This window comes from Oncorhynchus mykiss, chromosome 17 (genome assembly GCF_013265735.2).
Source record: "Oncorhynchus mykiss isolate Arlee chromosome 17, USDA_OmykA_1.1, whole genome shotgun sequence".
Taxonomy (NCBI): Eukaryota; Metazoa; Chordata; class Actinopteri; order Salmoniformes; family Salmonidae; genus Oncorhynchus; species Oncorhynchus mykiss.
This window is the reverse complement of record NC_048581.1, coordinates 3,035,791-3,055,569: the sequence shown is the minus strand read 5'-3', so window position 1 is coordinate 3,055,569 and position 19,779 is coordinate 3,035,791. Positions and strand designations below refer to the sequence as shown.

At 40.4% G+C, this 19,779-nt stretch overlaps 1 protein-coding gene and 1 pseudogene across 1 annotated transcript; both read left to right on the top strand.

Annotated features, from left to right (window-relative positions):
• The first annotated feature begins 1,610 nt into the window (after positions 1 to 1,610).
• Positions 1,611 to 7,773, top strand: LOC118940190 (zinc finger and SCAN domain-containing protein 2-like). The gene is made up of 3 exons (XM_036948607.1): positions 1,611 to 2,455; positions 5,826 to 6,315; positions 6,400 to 7,773. The coding sequence occupies exons 1-3, from the start codon at positions 1,843 to 1,845 to the stop codon at positions 6,746 to 6,748; spliced, it is 1,452 nt and encodes a 483-aa protein (XP_036804502.1). The 5' UTR covers positions 1,611 to 1,842; the 3' UTR covers positions 6,749 to 7,773.
• Positions 7,774 to 10,664: 2,891 nt separating this feature from the next.
• Positions 10,665 to 17,946, top strand: LOC118936434 (annotated as a pseudogene).
• The last annotated feature ends 1,833 nt before the right edge of the window (positions 17,947 to 19,779 follow it).

Below are 19,779 nucleotides of genomic sequence, written 5' to 3'. Positions count from 1 at the left end.
TGATGTAGATAATGGAGACGGGTGTGTGTTCTAGTGGGTCTGGGCAGGTTTGATGTAGTTAATGGAGATGGGGGTGTGTTCTAGTGGGTCTGGGCAGGTTTGATGTAGATAATGGAGACGGGTGTGTGTTCTAGTGGGTCTGGGCAGGTGTGATGTAGTTAATGGAGACGGGTGTGTGTTCTAGTGGGTCTGGGCAGGTTTGATGTAGTTAATGGAGATGGAGGTGTGTTCTAGTGGGTCTGGGCAGGTTTGATGGAGTTAATGGAGATGGAGGTGTGTTTAACGTTTGCAAGCTTGAGCTTGATATCGACCTAGTGTGACCTTCCTGGTCCTGTCGTCTCTCAAGTCAGTGAGTCAACACAGGAAGGTGCAATGGATGGATAGTTCATTTATTTCCAAAGCTGCAATGATGGGACACACACAGTATGGATGAATGATCAGTAGTGACGGGATATAAATACCACTCCCACAGCAATTCTACATTAATCTGCCCTATAATATACTAACAAAAAAAACTGTTGAAATGTCTATCAAAGTTATTGGGATTGTATAGTGGATTTAACAATTCCTACTAATTCCTCATTTACTATAATAAAAATAAATACATTATTTCCATGTGTCTCATATTCACTACATCAGAATAAACTGTCATCCATTTTAGTATCAAAAAATTATCAAATTAACCTGAAATATTACTCAAAGTCCCCCTCTGGTGGCGAAGAAGTATAATACACCTAAACTAATAAAACCGGGTAATATACTCGCTGGTGTTCATGAGTTTATAAGACATACTTTATACATTTGTCATAAATGACCTGCATTGATGAGACACACAGTGTGGATGAATGATCAGTAGTCGACAGGGTAAAAATAGCACTCCTAAAAGAAGATGCATTTTCCAGTTAGATACCAACTTGAAAGAGGGATCTTTAGCGTAAAACCCACAAGGAAAACAGAGATTTGGCAAATAACATATAAAGAGAGGCTGACTTGACACCAAACCAACAACAGTAGTTACTAAAACATAAATTGCTAATGTGTGATTTAAAACGTGGATTTAATGATGTAATGTCAATTTTATACCTTTCTATCCCAGGACCACTCAATTTTCAAGTTCTCCATAAATCTGCTGTGGATTACCCAGAATCCCACACCTTTATCACACGAGCGGGGCAGCGGTCTAAGGCACTGTTCTTAACTGAATTGCCTAGCTAAATAGAGGATACAAATATGTTTTAAATGTAACTTCGTTACACTGGCAAACAAACTCAGTAGCACAGAGAATATCATCCATATGACGTTGAGAAATACTGCATTGTGTGTAGTTTGGAAGAGTCACAAAATAAGTTAATAAATATGTAATAACGCAAAAACATAACTGTTTGTCCTTATAGGTAACCATATCGTGACGACAACTAGCTTACTAAGTCTTTAACCACACTGTATTGTTACACTGGTGAGTAAAAACTCATGCTTCCTACACTTTAACTTGTTGTCTGAAGATAAAATATACATTTTACTCAACTGCGTTACCCACTCCAGTCAGCAGATGGCGGTCTAGGAATTTAAGGCGATGCTGCTGGTGTGACGTATAATCTAGTGGACGGAACGCTTCTTTCAACAGCAGCAACAGTTAGTCAGACACCTCGGTAGCTTGCTAGACAAAACAGCCGAACCAATAAAGATCTTTAGACGCTTTAGTGTTTATTAGCCACTGTCTTTTAAAACCACTTCTGTCGTCTAGTTAGTTATCCGATTTAATTTCATATTTAGAGTGTTGTTATTAGTCAGCTAGCGGGCTGGTTAAGTTAGCATTAGCCTAGCTAGCTAACATCTCCGACCATGCGGTCACTAAGCTACTCTCCTTCTAATGAAGAGAAGGATATCACAGTAAATCAAGAAGTAGAGAGTGGGGCCTTTACTGTGAAAGAAGAGGAGGACGCGTTCAGAGTGAAAGACGAGGAAGATATCACAGTAAAACAAGAAGTAGAGAGTGAGGCTGTTACTTTGAAAGAAGAGGAATACACTCCTGCTGCTAAGGAAGAGGTGGATATCACAGTAATACAAGAAGTAGAGGGTGGGGCCGTTACTGTGAAAGAAGAAGAGAAAGACACGTTCAGAGTGAACGAGGAGGAGGATGTTACTTTAAAAGAGGAGGAGGATGTTGTTACTTTAAAAGTGGAGGAGGATGTTACTGTAAAAGAGGAGGAGGATGTTACTGTAAAAGAAGAGGAGGATGTTACTGTAAAAGAAGAGGAGGATGTTACTGTAAAAGAAGAGGGGGGTGTTACTGTAAAAGGAGAGGATGATTCCGTTTTTGGAGTGAAAGAGGAGGAGTGGGAAATGACTGTTACATCAAAAGAAGAGGAGGAACCTGGATATCTGGGCCCGGTTTCCCAAACGCATCTTAAGGCATCCAATGGTTCTAACGATGAACCGGCCCTGATTAACACTAGTAAGTACTGTCTTAACAACAGAGGCACAAACTCTGCAGTTGTTGAACTGATGTTTGGTGTTAAAGCAGAAATCTGCAATGCTACATCCATTTTGTGACTTTTAAATTATTTATTTATAGCTATTGATTATTGAGGAATATAACACATGCCGCTTAGTTCAACTGTTGTACCCCATCAAAACCCCAAATAAGCTTTTTTTATTCCAATGTTTAGAAACGATGTAAATCAACACTGTATAGCCTCAACATGGTTAAAACTATAATGTTGATATCATGGATGGTCAGTCCTTGCATCCATAGGTCTGTCTATGAATTTGAGAGTAGTTACATTTCTCCAGTCCCATCCATCATCTTATTACCAAAACAGTGGTGGAATGACAGCTTTGTTATTGTCACAACTGCAGATTAGTTGTGAGGGTTTTTTAAACATCAAGAAAATGGCTGCCCAGAGACATGGTTTGGTAAACAGTTGAGGGATGGGGTAAGGAGAAGTGTAACCACTCTCAAATGCATAGAGAAATCTATTGTAGCAACCGTACATCTTGGCGTAACAGTTATAAGGTGTTGGCTTGACAGTCACTGGACCCAGGTTTGAGTTCAGCTCAGGGCCTCCCCCTGAATTAAATACACTATGAATACAAAGACTGGCCATCCATGAGGTCAAAATTATTGTTTTAAACAGATTGAGGCTATATAGTATATTCTAGAATTGATCCGTGATGTCATAATGATAGTTTAACCAGGTTTCTAGGATATATAGTATATTCTAGAATTGATCCATGATGTCATAATGATAGTTTAACCAGGTTTCTAGGCTATATAGTATATTCTAGAATTGATCCATGATGTCATAATTATAGTTTAACCAGGTTTCTACGCTATATAGTTTTTTCCAGAATTGCCAGTGTAGATTTCCTGTGGGGGTCAAATTGTTACAGCTGTTGATAAGTCATTGTATAATATTCAGCCAATTTATTTTCAGGCGAAACATACCTATATTCAATTACATTCATGAATTGGTTTGAGACTTTAATTTTAAAACTTTCTCAAAGTTGGTGCCTTGACAGATTCATAGAAAATGTTTTGTCATAAAATAATATTTTTTATTTATTTAAATGTAACCTTTATTTAACTAGGCAAGTCAGTCAAGAACAAATTCTTATTTACAATGACTGCCTACCCCGGACGATGTTTCCTCCGACACATTGGTGCGGCAGGCTTCCGGGTTGGATGTGCGCTGTGTTAAGAAGCAGTGCGACTTGGTTGGGTTATGTTTCAGGGGTCGCGTGGCTTTCAACCTTCGTCTCTCCCGAGCCCGTACAGGAGTTGTAGCGATGAGACAAGATAGTAACTACTAACAATTGGATGCAACGAAATTGGGGCAAAATTCACAAAAAAAAGTTGAACCCAGGTTGAAAATATACTGATGAAAATAAATATCCTATAAATCACATTGGCTGCACGTGACCTGTCTACAATGAACTTTAAACATGGTTGGCCCGAATCTCGTGATAGCAAGTTTGTAACATTGTATAAAATATTCTAGGCCCTCGGTTTCCTGTTCCAGTGAGTTTGGGACAGACACAGCTGTCGGCTATTTGTGAAAAGGATAAGAAGTAATCAGGTTTTTTATGACATTTCCACTGGATCAGAGCATTACATTTTTCCCTTTTATTCTGAGTGGTTATCGAAAGGGCGAGAGCTGGAAATATTTTACGAAAATACTTTGAGGAACTATTGTCATTCGCAATTGATTTTGATTAGACTTTGTTGCTGTTTGTGGTGCAGCGTTAAGACAATCAGAAATACTATCAGACATCCCCAAATGTAACTTTGACTATAATTACTCTTTCCTGAAGGAGGGAAACGAGGTACAACACCTGTTTGTCCCCACCCTTTCCTGGGTTGATGTAGAGCGGCATTAAATTTAAGGAATAAATCCAAGCCTCACTCATCACCTGTAGAAGGCGGGGCTTCCAGCGAGGCACGGATTTAATAGTATGTTGTACCTAGTTTCCCTCCTTCAGGGAACAGTAGTTATAGTCATAACGTTATGCTTGTAAAATGATGAACTTCAACTTCAATACGGATCTTGGGAATCATTTTCTGAATAACAAACATCACGACATGCAACAACAACCAAAGTGCTTCTTCATTCATTACTCTGGTAAAGACAGTCATGCCGTGCTCCACGTTGGATCCAACATCCCTAACAAATTGATGTTTATAATGTGTTATTGTCTGCTTGATTTACAGTAGGGGCTTGTTAGTCTGTTTGCACACAGAGACACTGAGTTCATAATGTGTAGAGAACTGTCCCTTGATGGATAGGCTATTGTACAAAACACAGAGATATTTTCATTTATTCAGGACATTTAGAATGACAACACATTACAGAGTAGCCTAGTGGGATTATTCACAAAATTATCTGGTGATCAGGTTATGAAATGTCATGACAAAGACATTTTAGTTTCCATGTTTCACCTGAAATATTAAATGATTTATAGTCCTCGGTCTGTTGTAAGGGTCCTACAGTAGGTCTGTGTTGTAAGTTATGGGTTCTACAGTAGGTCTGTGTTGTAAGTCATGGGTCCTACTGTAGGTCTGTGTTGTTGTTAGGTGAAGTTATTGGTCCTACAGTAGGTCTATGCTTCTGTTAGGTGATGTTATAGGCAAATTTGGCAAACACTTAGTGTTCAACCCCTCGTTGTCAGGCTGATGGAAAATCTAGCAAAAAGAGCATTTTACTGGTTGAAGTGTTTTTTAAATACAATGCGGTTGATTTGTGATGACGACACAAACATGATTTTAAGCAGGACATTCAAACGAGCCTTACAATTCTAATCCAAAGTAGTGTGAAATGCTCTCATAAGCAACCTGGAAATGGAGGTTACTTCCCTTCCCTACTTTTCCCCCATTCATATTCAGAATACATTGTGAAAAACTAAAATCTTTGCTCACCATTTTTGCTCCAGGCAGATATACTACATCCATAACTATCGGTTTCCTCATTAGGGGGACGAGTTTCTACCACCAAATTGCATGTGCATCGCCCTCGTGTCGCAATTTAAGCAAACACAGAAAGGTGCCTATGTTGGAGACCAAAAGTTGTCTGGCACACTTCTTAGGATTTCAACAACTTTAATAACTTATTTCTAGCCTACAATCATCGATGTTACTACTAATGTGAAAACAAGACAAAATAGGACTATTCTTGCTCATTTTAAGACAATTGTCAAATAATCAGTACATTCATTACAGACAACAATTGTTGTACAACATCATGGCTACGCTGTTGGCATCACCTTTTACAGTGGATTACCGCTGTTGTGGGCCTTTAATCATCTGTCTGACTTTGTTGTTCACACAGGAGAGAGACGGGACTACCGTGGATCCTCTGGGGAGCCTCAACAACCTCATGATGCTGACAAGGCAGAGAAGAGTCTCTCCAGATCAGAACCCCCCAAGAAACACCTGCAGAGATCCACAGGGAAGATAACTCACTGCTGCTCTGACTGTGGGAAGAGATTCACCTCATCAGGCATTACAATTCATCAGCGAACACACAGAGGGGAGAAATCTTATAGCTGTGATCAATGTGGGAAGAGTTTTACTACATCTGGCTCTCTGACTTTACACAGGAGAACACACACAGGAGAGAAACCTTATAGCTGTACTCAATGTGGGAAGAGTTTTACTCAGCTCAGCAGCCTAATAACACACCAGAGAATACACACAGGAGAGAAACCTTATAGCTGTACTCAATGTCGGAAGAGTTTTACTAATCCATCCGGCCTGATATCACACCAGAGAACACACACAGGAGAGAAACCTTATAGCTGTACTCAATGTGGGAAGAGGTTTACTCAACAATGCAACCTGATATCACACCAGAGAACACACACAGGAGAGAAATCCTATAGCTGTGATGAATGTGGGAAGAGTTTTGCCCAATCTGGAGCGCTGACAGTGCACCAGAGAATACACACAGGAGAGAAACCTTTTAGCTGTGGTCAATGTGGGAAGAGTTTTGGTCAATCTGGAGATCTGAGAGTGCACCAGAGAACACACACAGGAGAGAAACCTTATAGTTGTGGTCAATGTGGGAAGAGTTTTGGTCAATCTGGAGATCTGAGAGTGCACCAGAGAACACACACAGGAGAGAGACCTTATAGCTGTGATCAATGTGGGAAGAGTTTTGCCCAATCTGGAGCGCTGACAGTGCACCAGAGAATACACACAGGGGAGAGACCTTATAGCTGTAGTCAATGTGGGAACAGTTTTGCTGCATAAAGAACTCTGACTCAACACCAGAGAATACACACAAGAGAGAAATCTTTTGTCTGTGAATAATGTGGGAAGAGTTGTGGTATCACACCAGAGAGCACACACAGGAGAGATACCTTATAGCTGTGATCAGTGTGCCAAGAGATACTTTAATAAAATATCTCTGATCAAACATCAGAAAATACATACATTAATTAGTTATTTCATGATATCAATGAAAAGATGTCACAATGTAGAATGTTTTAACATTGTAGTAGGAGTATTTTAATGACGTCACAATGTAGAACCCTAAACATTTGTCCCCTGTTCTATTGATTTCAACATGATATGGATATTAGACTCAGGGGGGAAATCCAGGCTCTGAAATGGAAGAGTATTATTTAACAAACAGTGATTAACAAAAAATGTGTTTTGTTCCACTTACCACGTTCGTGATCCACTTGAATCAAAATGCAACACTTCAAAATGTATCAAGCTGTTTTCTGCAAGTTGTCCTCTAACCAGGGATATACACATTACTCCCAAATTCAGTGTGGTTTTTGAGCTGTTAGCTTTAACAGGACGTGCAACCTCATCTCTCTTCTCGCACAAATGATTTTAGCATGATATTGATGAGTTATAACAAATAAGTGTTGTGTTCCTTTGTTTAGTGACTCCTAAATTTAAATGCATCCCTCCAAAATGTAGCTGACTGTCTTCTGCAGGTTGTCCTCTAACCAGTGAGGTAAAAGATATCTCCCATTTCCATGTGTTTTTTTAGTTGTGTTAGTTTCAACATCACGTACAACCTAATTTCCCCTCTAATCGATATCAGTGATTTATTGCGTCTTGTCAAAACAACAGCGTTTTTGGTGCTTGTGCAGTTTATAAGGAGCTTGTTTTAAAAATACAAGAAATATGATTATTGTGGCAGATGTTTGTCTATATAGCACATTTTATGTTTAGGTTTTCAATTTATCCCTAACTGTTTCTGCATATTGGTTATTGATTTGGAGACATTAAAACTGTGTTTTGACATTGGGGATATCACACCTAGCAAAATGTAATTGAAAAGACGTTGAAAATAAGACTATGCAACTAAATATTTCATATTTACATTTCATGTAACATTTAGTAATCATAATTATTTATGCAACCAACTGACAATTTTTGGGTACAATTATATTGACGTTGTTGCCCTGCTTTTAAAATATCAGGGTTAATTTTCCAGCCTGCTGAAGGTGTGGTGGAGTGGTAAACACCACCCCCTGCTCTACCAGGGGCTTGAGGTGGTCTCCCACAGCTCTGCTTGTGTCATGTTCTGTGACCTTGCCATTCCATTTCTTGACTGCCCCTGTAACACAGAAATAAATAAATTTAGTCATATTGTATAAAACATTAAAAGTAATCATTATGGAGCGTCTATGGCCTCAGTTACACCTGGCACCTAAATGTGACTTCTGTCATCCGATCACTCCAAGCTGCATTAGGTTCAGATCTACCAGGATGGGCCTTTGACAGTCTGGATGCAGTCAGGCCACTGAATATAAATAAGCAACGTAAAGAGGTGGGGTGAATGAGTGGGGAAAAGTACATTCTACACAAATGACCATAATAGCAAAGAACAAATGTGTGTGCCTGAGACCTCCTGTCTCAGCCTCCAGTATTTATGCTGCAGTAGTTTATGTGTCGGGGGGCTAGGGTCAGTTTGTTATATCTGGAGTACTTCTCCTGTCCTATTCGGTGTCCTGTGTGAATTTAAGTGTGCTCTCTCTAATTCTCTCTTTCTCTCTCTCGGAGGACCTGAGCCCTAGGACCATGCCTCAGGACTACCTGACATGATGACTCCTTGCTGTCCCCAGTCCACCTGGCCGTGCTGCTGCTCCAGTTTCAACTGTTCTGCCTTATTATTATTGGACCATGCTGGTCATTTATGAACATTTGAACATCTTGGCCATGTTCTGTTATAATCTCCACCCGGCACAGCCAGAAGAGGACTGGCCACCCCACATAGCCTGGTTCCTCTCTAGGTTTCTTCCTAGGTTTTGGCCTTTCTAGGGAGTTTTTCCTAGCCACCGTGCATCTACACCTGCATTGCTTGCTGTTTGGGGTTTTAGGCTGGGTTTCTGTACAGCACTTTGAGATATCAGCTGATGTACGAAGGGCTATATAAATTAATTTGATTTGATTTTGATTTGAAATTAACTTTCATACAGCCAAAAGGGGTGGGAAATTACACCAATATCAGTCGTCAATTTGCACTAATGTAAATAAACATGGATGATGGAACATATTCCCTTTTGCTGATGTGATGAACCACTAAGGGGACATAAATATTTACCATCTAAACCATGTGTGTCCTCTCACCTCTCTGGCTGTAGAAGTGTTCTTCCTAACCAGTCCCTCAACAGCTCTCTGACTGAGCTCCACCCTCACTGGGTCTTCAGAGGAGAGGAAGGCTGAGGAGGGTTGGAAGGATGAATGGATCAGTCACTCAATAAAGTGTAGAGCTGCTGTCTGACAAAATCACAATTTTAGTAGTTAATTAAAATAAATAAGGCTTTATGACTGCTGAACACCAACTATCAATCACTTAGATTGTGTAATTTCAGGTAGCGATACATCCATGGGACGTCCCTAGCCCATTGAAGTTTACATCTAAAATGGTTAAATTAGGGATTAAGGTTAGGGTTTAGGGTAGGGATGTCCCAAGAATCCCAGATAGCATTGACCATTGTGCATTTGTAACCGATGTGAAATGGCTAGCTAGTTAGCCTGGTGTGCGCTAATAGCGATGATAACGATGTTTCGTGGGAGGCAGTTGTTTATGTGTGCAGAGTCCCTGGTTCGAGCCCAGGTAGGGGCGAGGAGAGGGACGGAAGCTATACTGTTACACATTCTTCAGTCTCTTTTACGTAGCCGGTGTAAAAGAAACACAGACAAGACAAGTAGGCGCTTAGGTCATTATGGTCATTGTAGTTTAAAAAAAATAGCATCTAATTATGTGTTACTGTATGTTAGAGAAGAATGTGTTCTTTCTATTCCAGGGGACAGCAGAGGAACTTCATCGATTCCACTCCTTCATCAATACAAGCAGTGAACATCTGAAATTCACCCTCACCTTTAATGCGCATGAAACAAGTTACCAGATGGTTGGACTATACTTTTCTCATCAATCATCTTAAATACCATACTTAAAAACTGGAAATCAACCAATCCTTACCTATGATGTTAACTACAACAGAAATAACTTAAAATGTATAACTTTAAATTAAACCAATCGTTTGCACTCATGACTTGAGTGATTAAAGTAAACCAACGTTTTGGAAAGACATAATGCCATCTAACCAATCAAAGAATGTTAGCTATATGCAGTTATCTTAGACAGCCAGCTAACGTTAGCTATTTAGCCAACTAGCTATTAGCCTAAACAGCATAACCAACCAGCGCGGTTACGGTCAGCAGAGACCAACTACCGGAGACCAATTATAACCCATCTAACAGTAAGCCAAGGTGTAAACAGTTACAAAACTCCCGAGGTCGAATTCACAGAAAACATGCTGAAAAGTAGTGATGGGGAAACAAAGCTTTCTGAAGTATTGGCTCTTTCCAGATAATAATTTAAAAATAAATACATAGGTTCATTACTCAAGGCTTTGAGCGACACAGAATTTAGAATGGCCACATTTTGAAAAATGACATCCCACACGGTAGCAGCGTAGCCTTCATGTCTTCTACGAAACCACGGGCCCTGATTGAGAGCATCAAGTCCATGCTGCATTGTGGGTAAACGGTGACTGGCTGACTGATTTATAAATAATAATGAGTAGTTATTTATGGCGCAAGGTGATTTATAAATTAAGTGATTTGTAAATTAGTCAGTCAGCAGCCACCTGCACTGGCGGCTGCAATGTCGAACGAGCCCAAATTCATCAATACCAATCAGGTGTTCAACGAAATGATTCTTCAGACGTCATTGATCACGTGCTGCTGATAAAGGGACTCTGCTTTGAATTATACCGCTTAGCGACTTCAGTACATGCCTCATAGCTCCAGTCTCAAACTTAACCCCGTTCCTGATGATGAAGAAGAGGTGGTCTGCCTGCTGGATGGAGAAAGACGCTCTCGTGGAAGAGGAGGCTGTTACAATACAAAAACAAGTAGAGGTTGAGGCTGTTATCGTGAAAGAAGAAGAGAAAGAGGTCTCAGTTAAAGAAGAGGAAGACTCGTTCAGAGTCAAAGTGAAAGAAGTGGAGGGGGAAGTGACTGTCACATCGAAAAATGAAGAGGAGGAAACTGGATATCTGGGCCCGGTTTCCCAAGCGCATCTTAAGGCGTCGGATGGTTCTAACGATGAACGGGCCCTGATTAACACGAGTAAGTACTGTCTTAAAAACAGAAGCACAAGCTCTGCGGTTGTTGAACTGATGTGTGGTGTTAAAGGAGAAATTTGCAATTGCTACATCCATATTTTGACTTTTAAATTATTTATTTATAGCCATTGATTCTTGAAGAATATAACCCATGCCTTATGAGCTTAGTTCAACTGTTTACCACATCAGAACAACCCCAAATAAGCTTTTTTTGCTCCAATGTTTAGAAACAATGTAAACCAACACTGTATAGCCTCAACATGGTTAAAACTATAATGTTGATATCATGGATGGTCAGTCCTTGCATCCATAGGTCTGTCTATGAATTTGAGAATAGTTCAATTTCTCCAGCCCCATCCTTCATCTTATTACCAAAATAGTGGTGTAATTACAGCTTTGTTGTTGGTTGACCTGCAGATTGGTTGATTGAATGTTGTGTGTCTTTTTTAAAGGGGCCATCTAGTTTTTCAACAAACAAAATGGCTGCCTAGGGACCTGAGCTGTGTTAGAATACTCATACTAACCGTACTATTTGTGATGTTAATTGAGTATATAGTTTGCTTATTATAGTATGATGTAGTTAGTATGCCAAATGTTCCCGGATGTCGTACTAAATTCACCAAAATATGAAATATACACGCAGTACTTTACGGCCCATAATCCAATTCTTCAGGAAATGGGCGTGACTTCACATCGATTTCAGATTTGAAGAAAATGGAGGAAAATATTCAGCCAAAGTCCAACGAGAGCGGATACAAATGAACTGCTTTAAAAACCTGTTGGTACTAGGGGGCAGTATTTTCATTTTTGGAAAAATAACGTTCCCAAATTAAACAGGATATTTTGTCAGGACAAGATGCTAGAATATGCATATAATTGACAGCTTAGGATAGAAAACACTCTAAAGTTTCCAAAACTGTAAAAAATATTGTCTAACAGAACTGATGTTACAGGCGAAAGCCTGAGAAAAATCCAATCCGGAAGTGACTCGTCTTTTGAAAGCCCTGCGTTCCGATGTGTCCCTATTGAGCTGTGAATGCCCTATCAACCAGATTACGCTTTCTACGTATTCCCCAAGGTGTCTACAGCATTGTGACATAGTTTTACGCATTTATATTGAAAAATACCCGTAGGCGGCTTCATTGCGCAAGTTGTCACCTGACGCTCCCTGAGAAATTCTTGCATAAAATACAGAGGTAGCCATTATTCCAATCGCTTCTACTGAGAAACCAATTGTCCCGGTTGATATATTATCGAATAGATATTTGAAAAACACTGAGGATTGATTATAAACAATGTTTGCCATGTTTCTGTTGATTATTATGGAACTAATTTGGAATATTTTTCGGCGTTGTCATGACCGCAATTTCCGGTCGATTTCTCAGCCAAACATGAAGAACAAAATGAGCTATTTCGCCTACAAAAATAATATTTTGGGAAAAAATGAACTTTGGCTATCTACCTGGGAGTCTCGTGAGTGAAAACATCCGAAGTTCGTCAAAGGTAAACAATTTAATTTGATTGCTTTTCTGATTTTCGTGACAAGGTTGCCTGCTGCTAGCAAGGCATAATGCTATGCTAGGCTATCGATAAACTTACACAAAGGCTTGTCTAGCTTTGGCTGTAAAGCATATTTTGAAAATCTGAGATGACAGGGTGATAAACAAAAGGCTAAGCTGTGTTCCAATATATGAATAGGAATATTTTCTAGGAAGATTTATGTCCGTTGCGTTATGCTAATTAGTGTCAGATGATAACGGTCCCGTTCACGGGATGGGGTGTCACTAGAGGTTAAATAATTATGACAAATGTTGAGCAATGTAATAAAGTAATGACTTTTCAAATAATTTACGTTACACGTTATGTTAGCTACACTATCCTTACAAAAGGCATAGCATATCTTTACAGCAGTATGTATCGGTATGTTAACTAGCTACCTAACGTCAGTTGGCTACTTATACATCAAACTTGCCAGTATAGTAACTATATTCTAACTAACTACCCAATGTTTGTTGACTTGATTAGAGAGCAGAATAACTGATGAATTTAATAACACTCAACACCCGTTGAATATGGCCGGTGTCAGTAAACATCTGCAAAAATGCTCAAATTAAATTGTTGCCAGCAGCACAGTTAGTCACCAACACTCTGGATAACATGAAAACAGCCTAACCAGCTCTGCTATAGGGCAAGTAAAATGGTAAGAGTGAGGTTTTCTCTGATTTGTGTCTAGCAAGCTATCCAACGTTAGCCAGTTAGCTTGGGTGCTTTACTGTCATTGCGAGGTCAGAACGCTTGGATCAACCCTACTCCTCAGCCATATAGTATTAGTTTACAAACAGTGGTGTTATACGAGCTTATGTTTTGGTTTCTGGTGGGGTAATACGGCTGAAACATTTGAGGCATTTATAAGTTATATTCTTCAAGAATCAATGGTTATATAGTAAATGGGTATTTCTATAACTGCCAGTGTAGATTTCCTGTGGGGGTCAAATTGTTAGAGCTGTTGATAAGTCATTGTATAATACTCCAGCAATTATTTTCATGCCATTACATTAAAGGCGAAAGATTGTCTTTTCTTAGCAAGGTGTTGCTCAAATAATGTTAGGTGCTAATCTCTAGTTAGCGGGCTAGCTAGCTTGCTAAATGTATTAAGAGTCAGAGCAAACGTAGCTAGCTAATACTGCCTGGTACCAGTGCTGGTGTAGGCCTAGATAAGCATCAAATCAAATCAAATTTATTTATATAGCCCTTCGTACATCAGCTGATATCTCAAAGTGCTGTACAGAAACCCAGCCTAAAACCCCAAACAGCAAGCAATGCAGGTGTAGAAGCACGGTGGCTAGGAAAAACTCCCTAGAAAGGCCAAAACCTAGGAAGAAACCTAGAGAGGAACCAGGCTATGTGGGGTGGCCAGTCCTCTTCTGGCTGTGCCGGGTGGAGATTATAACAAAACATGGTCAAGATGTTCAATTGTTCATAAATGACCAGCATGGTCGAATAATAATAAGGCAGAATAGTTGAAACTGGTGCAGCAGCACAGTCAGGTGGACTGGGGACAGCAAGGAGTCATCATGTCAGTTATTCCTGGGGCCTGGTCCTAGGGCTCAGGTCCTCCGAGAGAGAGAAAGAAAGAGAGAATTAGAGAGAGAATATGTGGGATGGCCAGTCCTCTTCTGGCTGTGCCGGGTGGAGATTATAACAGAACATGGCCAAGATGTTCAAATGTTCATAAATGACCAGCATGGTCGAATAATAATAAGGCAGAATAGTTGAAACTGGAGCATCAGCACAGCCAGGTGGACTGGGGACTGCAAGGAGTCATCGTGTCAGGTAGTCCTGGGGCATGGTCCTAGGGCTCAGGTCCTCCGAGAGAAAGAGAGAAGGAGAGAATTAGAGAACGCACACTTAGATTCACACAGGACACCAAATAGGACAGGAGAAGTACTCCAGATATAACAAACTGACCCCAGCCCCCCGACACATAAACTACTGCAGCATAAATACTGGAGCATGTATGTGCAGCGGTATCTTATCAGAAAGGAGTAGGCGAAGTATGAAGATGTTGGTTAGCTAGCAGGCTACATGAAGTAAGAAAACAAAATGTAATGTAACATCTAATTACGCTCAACTGGAAACACTGACCGACACTTTGGTTCCTACCATGTCTTCTGAGGTTTATTGTCAGACTACACTCATCAGGTGTATTGCTGCCACCTACTGTACGGGGTTGTAAAAATAACCAAAACGCAAAAGAAATGGGATTAACAAATCATGCTAATTACGTAAAATAAAAAATAAACACTTCCCAAATTCACTCCAATACCCTGAATTTCAAACATAAATGGTGCTATTCAGATCCCTACACAGGTTCAGGAACCTGGGAGGGGGGAACTTCTTCATTCAGTACTCCCTGTAACATTTTGTCTGAAGTCCTGGGGATCCAGAAATCTGTTTGCCGCCTTCACAATGATGTCTAGCTTCTTAGATGTCTTATTAGTTTATTATTAATGCAATTTATCACTGCAGCAGTGAGGGCAATGGAAACGCAATTTTAGAAACTGCTAGAACACTGTGGTGGTCTGCTTGAAACCTGTTGGTATTACAGAGTTGGACACGGCCATGTTATTATCCCACACAGTCTATAAGCAATTTCTAATAAGCAATTTCATAAATGCGTGCAGCGTCTGGTTGCTCCTCATGACACACCACAGAGCAGCAAATATTCTTTACATCATCAACATAGGAATCCCCCGTTTTTATTAAATAATTGAGAAACACAAATTACTTGAGGGAACCAGAGATCAAGATAGGATAACCATTAGGAAAAACTCTTCCTCTTCCCGCTGCTGCTGGCCTTCATAAATTCTGACGTTATGCTCCTGAAGTTTCCAGTAATAGACTAAAACAGCAGTCGCCAACGTTTTCCATTTGGAGTGAACATTTATCTAACCATTTCTACTGATCTGGTGCCAGTTATGATTTTCATATTCACATTTTACTGGAACAGTTACATTTTTAATGCATCTCAAAATCATTGTCTGTGATTAATATACATTCTATATAAATGAAAATTATGTCTAAATAATGTTTACTGCCATTGACAACTATGTAAAAATAGCCTACATAAAGCCAACAAATAAAAACATCTAGAAAATATCCAGATAAAAATAAATCACATTGGCTGCGCATGGGCTGTCTACATAGAACTTTAAACAGTGTATCAATTATCACCTAGGTCTGTCCGAAACGTGATGGCAACATTGTATGAAATAGTTTGGGACAGACACAGCTGTAAGCTATTTGTGGAAGGGATAAGAAGTAATCAGGTATTGTATGACATTTCCACTGGATCAGAGCAGAGCATAACATTTTTCCATGCATAAACTCCTCCATGCTAATGCAGAAACCGCTCGTTATACCATAGACCTACCGTAGGACCCATAACTTCACCTAACAACAACATAGACCTACAGAAAGGTGCCTATATTGGAGACCAAAAGTTGTCTGGCACACTGTTTAGGATTTCAACAACTTTAAAAACGTATTTCTTGCATACAATCATCGATGTTACTACTAATGGCAAAACAAGACAAAATATAACTATTGCTGTTCACTTGACTGTCCAGACAAATGTCAAATAATTCACATTCATTACAGACATCATTGTTTGTACGACATAATGGCTACGCTGTTGGCATCTCCTTTTTACAGTGTATTTTTGCTGTTGTGGGCCTTAAACCAACTGTCCGACTTTTTGTTCACACAGGAGAGAGACTTAACTATAGTGGATCCTCTGGGGGGCCTCAACAACCTCATGATGCTAACGAGGCAGAGGCGAGTCTCTCCACTTCAAAACACCTCAAGAAACACCAGCAGAGACCCACAGGGAAGAAATCTCATTGCTGCTCTGACTGTGGGAAAGGTTGCAAATCTTCATCAGAACTTAAAATACACCAGAGAACACACACAGGAGAGAAACCTTATAGCTGTGGTCAATGTGGGAGGAGTTTTACCACATCTAGCGGTCTGACATTACACCAGAGAACACACACAGGAGAGAAACCTTATAGCTGTGATCAATGTGGGAGGTGTTTTGTTCAATCTAGCCATCTGACTGAACACCACAGAACACACACAGGAGAGAAACCTTATAGCTGTGATCAATGTGGGAGGAGTTTTGTTAAATCTAGCCATCTGACTGAACACCACAGAACACACACAGGAGAGAAGCCTTATAGCTGTGGTCAATGTGGCAGGACTTTTACTAGATCTAATGGTCTGACAATACACCAGAGAACACACACAGGAGAGAAATCTTACAGCTGTGATCAATGTGGGAGGAGTTTTGTTCAAGCTAGCCATCTGACTCAACACCAGAGAACACACACAGGAGAGAAACCTTATAGCTGTGATCAATGTGGGAGGAGTTTTGTTCAAGCTAGCAATCTGACTCAGCACCAGAGAACACACACAGGAGAGAAGCCTTATAGCTGTGATCAATGTGGGAGGAGTTTTACTACATCTAGCATTCTGACAGTACACCAGAGAACACACACAGGAGAGAAACCTTATAGCTGTGATCAATGTGGGAGGAGTTTTGTTCAAGCTAGCCATCTGACTCAACACCAGAGAACACACACATGAGAGAAACCTTATACTTGTGATTTATGTGGGAGGAGTTTTGTTCAAGCTAGCAATCTGACTCAACACCAGAGAACACACACAGGAGAGAAACCTTTTAGCTGTGATCAATGTGACAAGAGATACTCTGATAACAGATCTCTGATCAAAAAGTCAGAAAATACATGCATGAAGAAGTTGTTTCATGATATCACTGAAATAATGTCACAATGTAGAATGTTTTAACATTGTAGTAGGAGTATTTTAATGATGTCACAATGTAGAATGTTTTAACATTGTAGTAGGTGTATTTTAATGATGTCACAATGTAGAATGTTTTAACATTGTAGTAGGAGTATTTTAATGATGTCACAATGTAGAATGTTTTAACATTGTAGTAGAAGTGTTTTAATGATGTTCTACCTTATCGTTTACCCTGTTCAATTGATTGCAGCATGATATGGATATTAGCCTCAGGGGAAAATCCAGGCTCTGAATTGAAATATTATTTAACAAAGTGAGTAACAAAAAAAGAGCTGTGTTACACTTACTGCGTTGGTGACCCACTTTAATCAAAATGCAGCACTTCAAAATGTAGCTAGCTGTTTTCTACTAGTTGAAAAAGCTGCTTGTTTAAAAAAATACATGTAATATAATAATTGTTGCAGATGTTTGTATTTTCACACATGAAAGCAGTATAATAAATTGGTCTATAATCAATTTGATTAACAATCTGACATCACTCCAGTATTTCTTGACAACATTCAAATGCTAATTGTCTTTGTTCCACTACTGAAGAAGCATGACTCAAATCACCTCATATTTCAAACATTCAGCCTGACAAAATATATGTTTTATTATTCCATGCCTCACCATTAAGTTACTACGGATATTGCAGGAGTTGGTTGCTGATTGTCTCAAGGGTCGGCAGTCAACCAGTTTTGTGTTTAGCCAGTGCGTTGCCATGGATCACAATTTATTTTGGCTGCACGTTTTTCCGTATTGGAGATTAGTTTTGTTTGGGCTCGTTCCAAGGGGACGAGACTTCTAGAAGCTAGTGGGTTTTAGGATTCTATTGAAAGAAACAATTTAAAAAATAATACTATTGTATATTCTTATTTAGAAATTTGTTTTTGTCTTGTTTTTAATTGTTGACAGCCAGACACCATGTGTATTTTGTAGAACCATTGTAGTTGATTATAATGTGAAATGGAAGTTATTTTCTGTTGGGGGTGAGCAGACATGTTCAACAAAAATATAGGATATATTTGTTGTCTACAGGGGGAAGGTGCTACAGGCTTTGGTCTTCCATTTATGTTTTGAGGTTGGACTTTAGCAGGTATAGCTCGTTAGCAGGTAGTGTGCACTGATTGGTGTCACCTCGTTAGTCAGTATGTGTTACACCTGTGCTGGCTTGTCCATCTTGTTAGTGAGAAGGTTTTTCACCTGAGCTGGTCCAGGTTCTATTTAAGAGTGTCTGGCCCAGTGCTCCAGTTGTCTTGATAGATGTGGAGAGTCAACACCTTTAGTTGCTCCACCTTTTTGATTAAAATATGTTTTCATTCCAAGTTGAAGCTTCTTTCTGAAGAGAGCTTATTTTTTTAAATGAATCAATACAAGCAAACAAGATCGGTTCCGGGGATTGGTATGGCAAATACCTTACGATTTGCCTGGACTGAAAATGAGATGGAGCCGTGGAGTAGAGAGACATTTGGAAGGACTATTTTGATGGGATGCCTCAGGATAGAGGTGAAGGAAGTGCTCTGCCTTCAAGGGAACCCGAATGAGAAGGCTTTCGATGTGACGTTTCACAAAGAAGAAAAACACGACGAAGTAATGAAGATGGCAAAGGAAGCGGAGAAAACGGGACCCCTGTGCCATTATGCGGTGACCAGCCTGGCGAAGAACAACTTCAGGGTGGTCACCGTAACCATGTACAATCCGCACGTGAAAGATGAAGAGGTGAGGGCCTTTCTGGGGAGGTACATGGACAATGTCTCCTCAGCGAGGTACCTCAGGGACTCCCTGGGTTTCTGGAACGGGAGAAGAGGGTTCCAGGCGTTACTCAGGGAGTCCCCGAAGAGTGTGGATGGCTACCTCCATCCTCCGGCGATGTTCTCCCTGGGGGCTGACAGGGGAACACTCTACTATGCCCGTCAGCCCCCGTTCTGCAGGCGTTGTATGGCCTACGGCCATATCCTGGCCTCGTGCAGTGCCAAGAGGTGTCGATTTTGTGGGTCGGAAGAGCACGAGGCCAAGGAATGTGACGAGCCCAAGGCTTGCCACGGGTGTGGCTCAAGAGCACACCTGTGGCGTGATTGCCCGGCTCGTCACAGGTCATATGCGTCTGCAGCTGGGGGGGGAGCGGGGGATGGGGGGAGGAAAGAAAGGACGCGTGCGGATTGCATGGATGGCACAGGGGAAAAGACGGCGCAGGAAGAAGATGGGAAGAAGGATGAGGTGGGAAGAAAGAGGCGAGGAGAAGAAAAGAATGGAACAGAAGGAGAGAAGAAAAAGGGGACGGAAGAAGGTGGAGGAGCTGAGAAGAGGGAGAAGGGGACA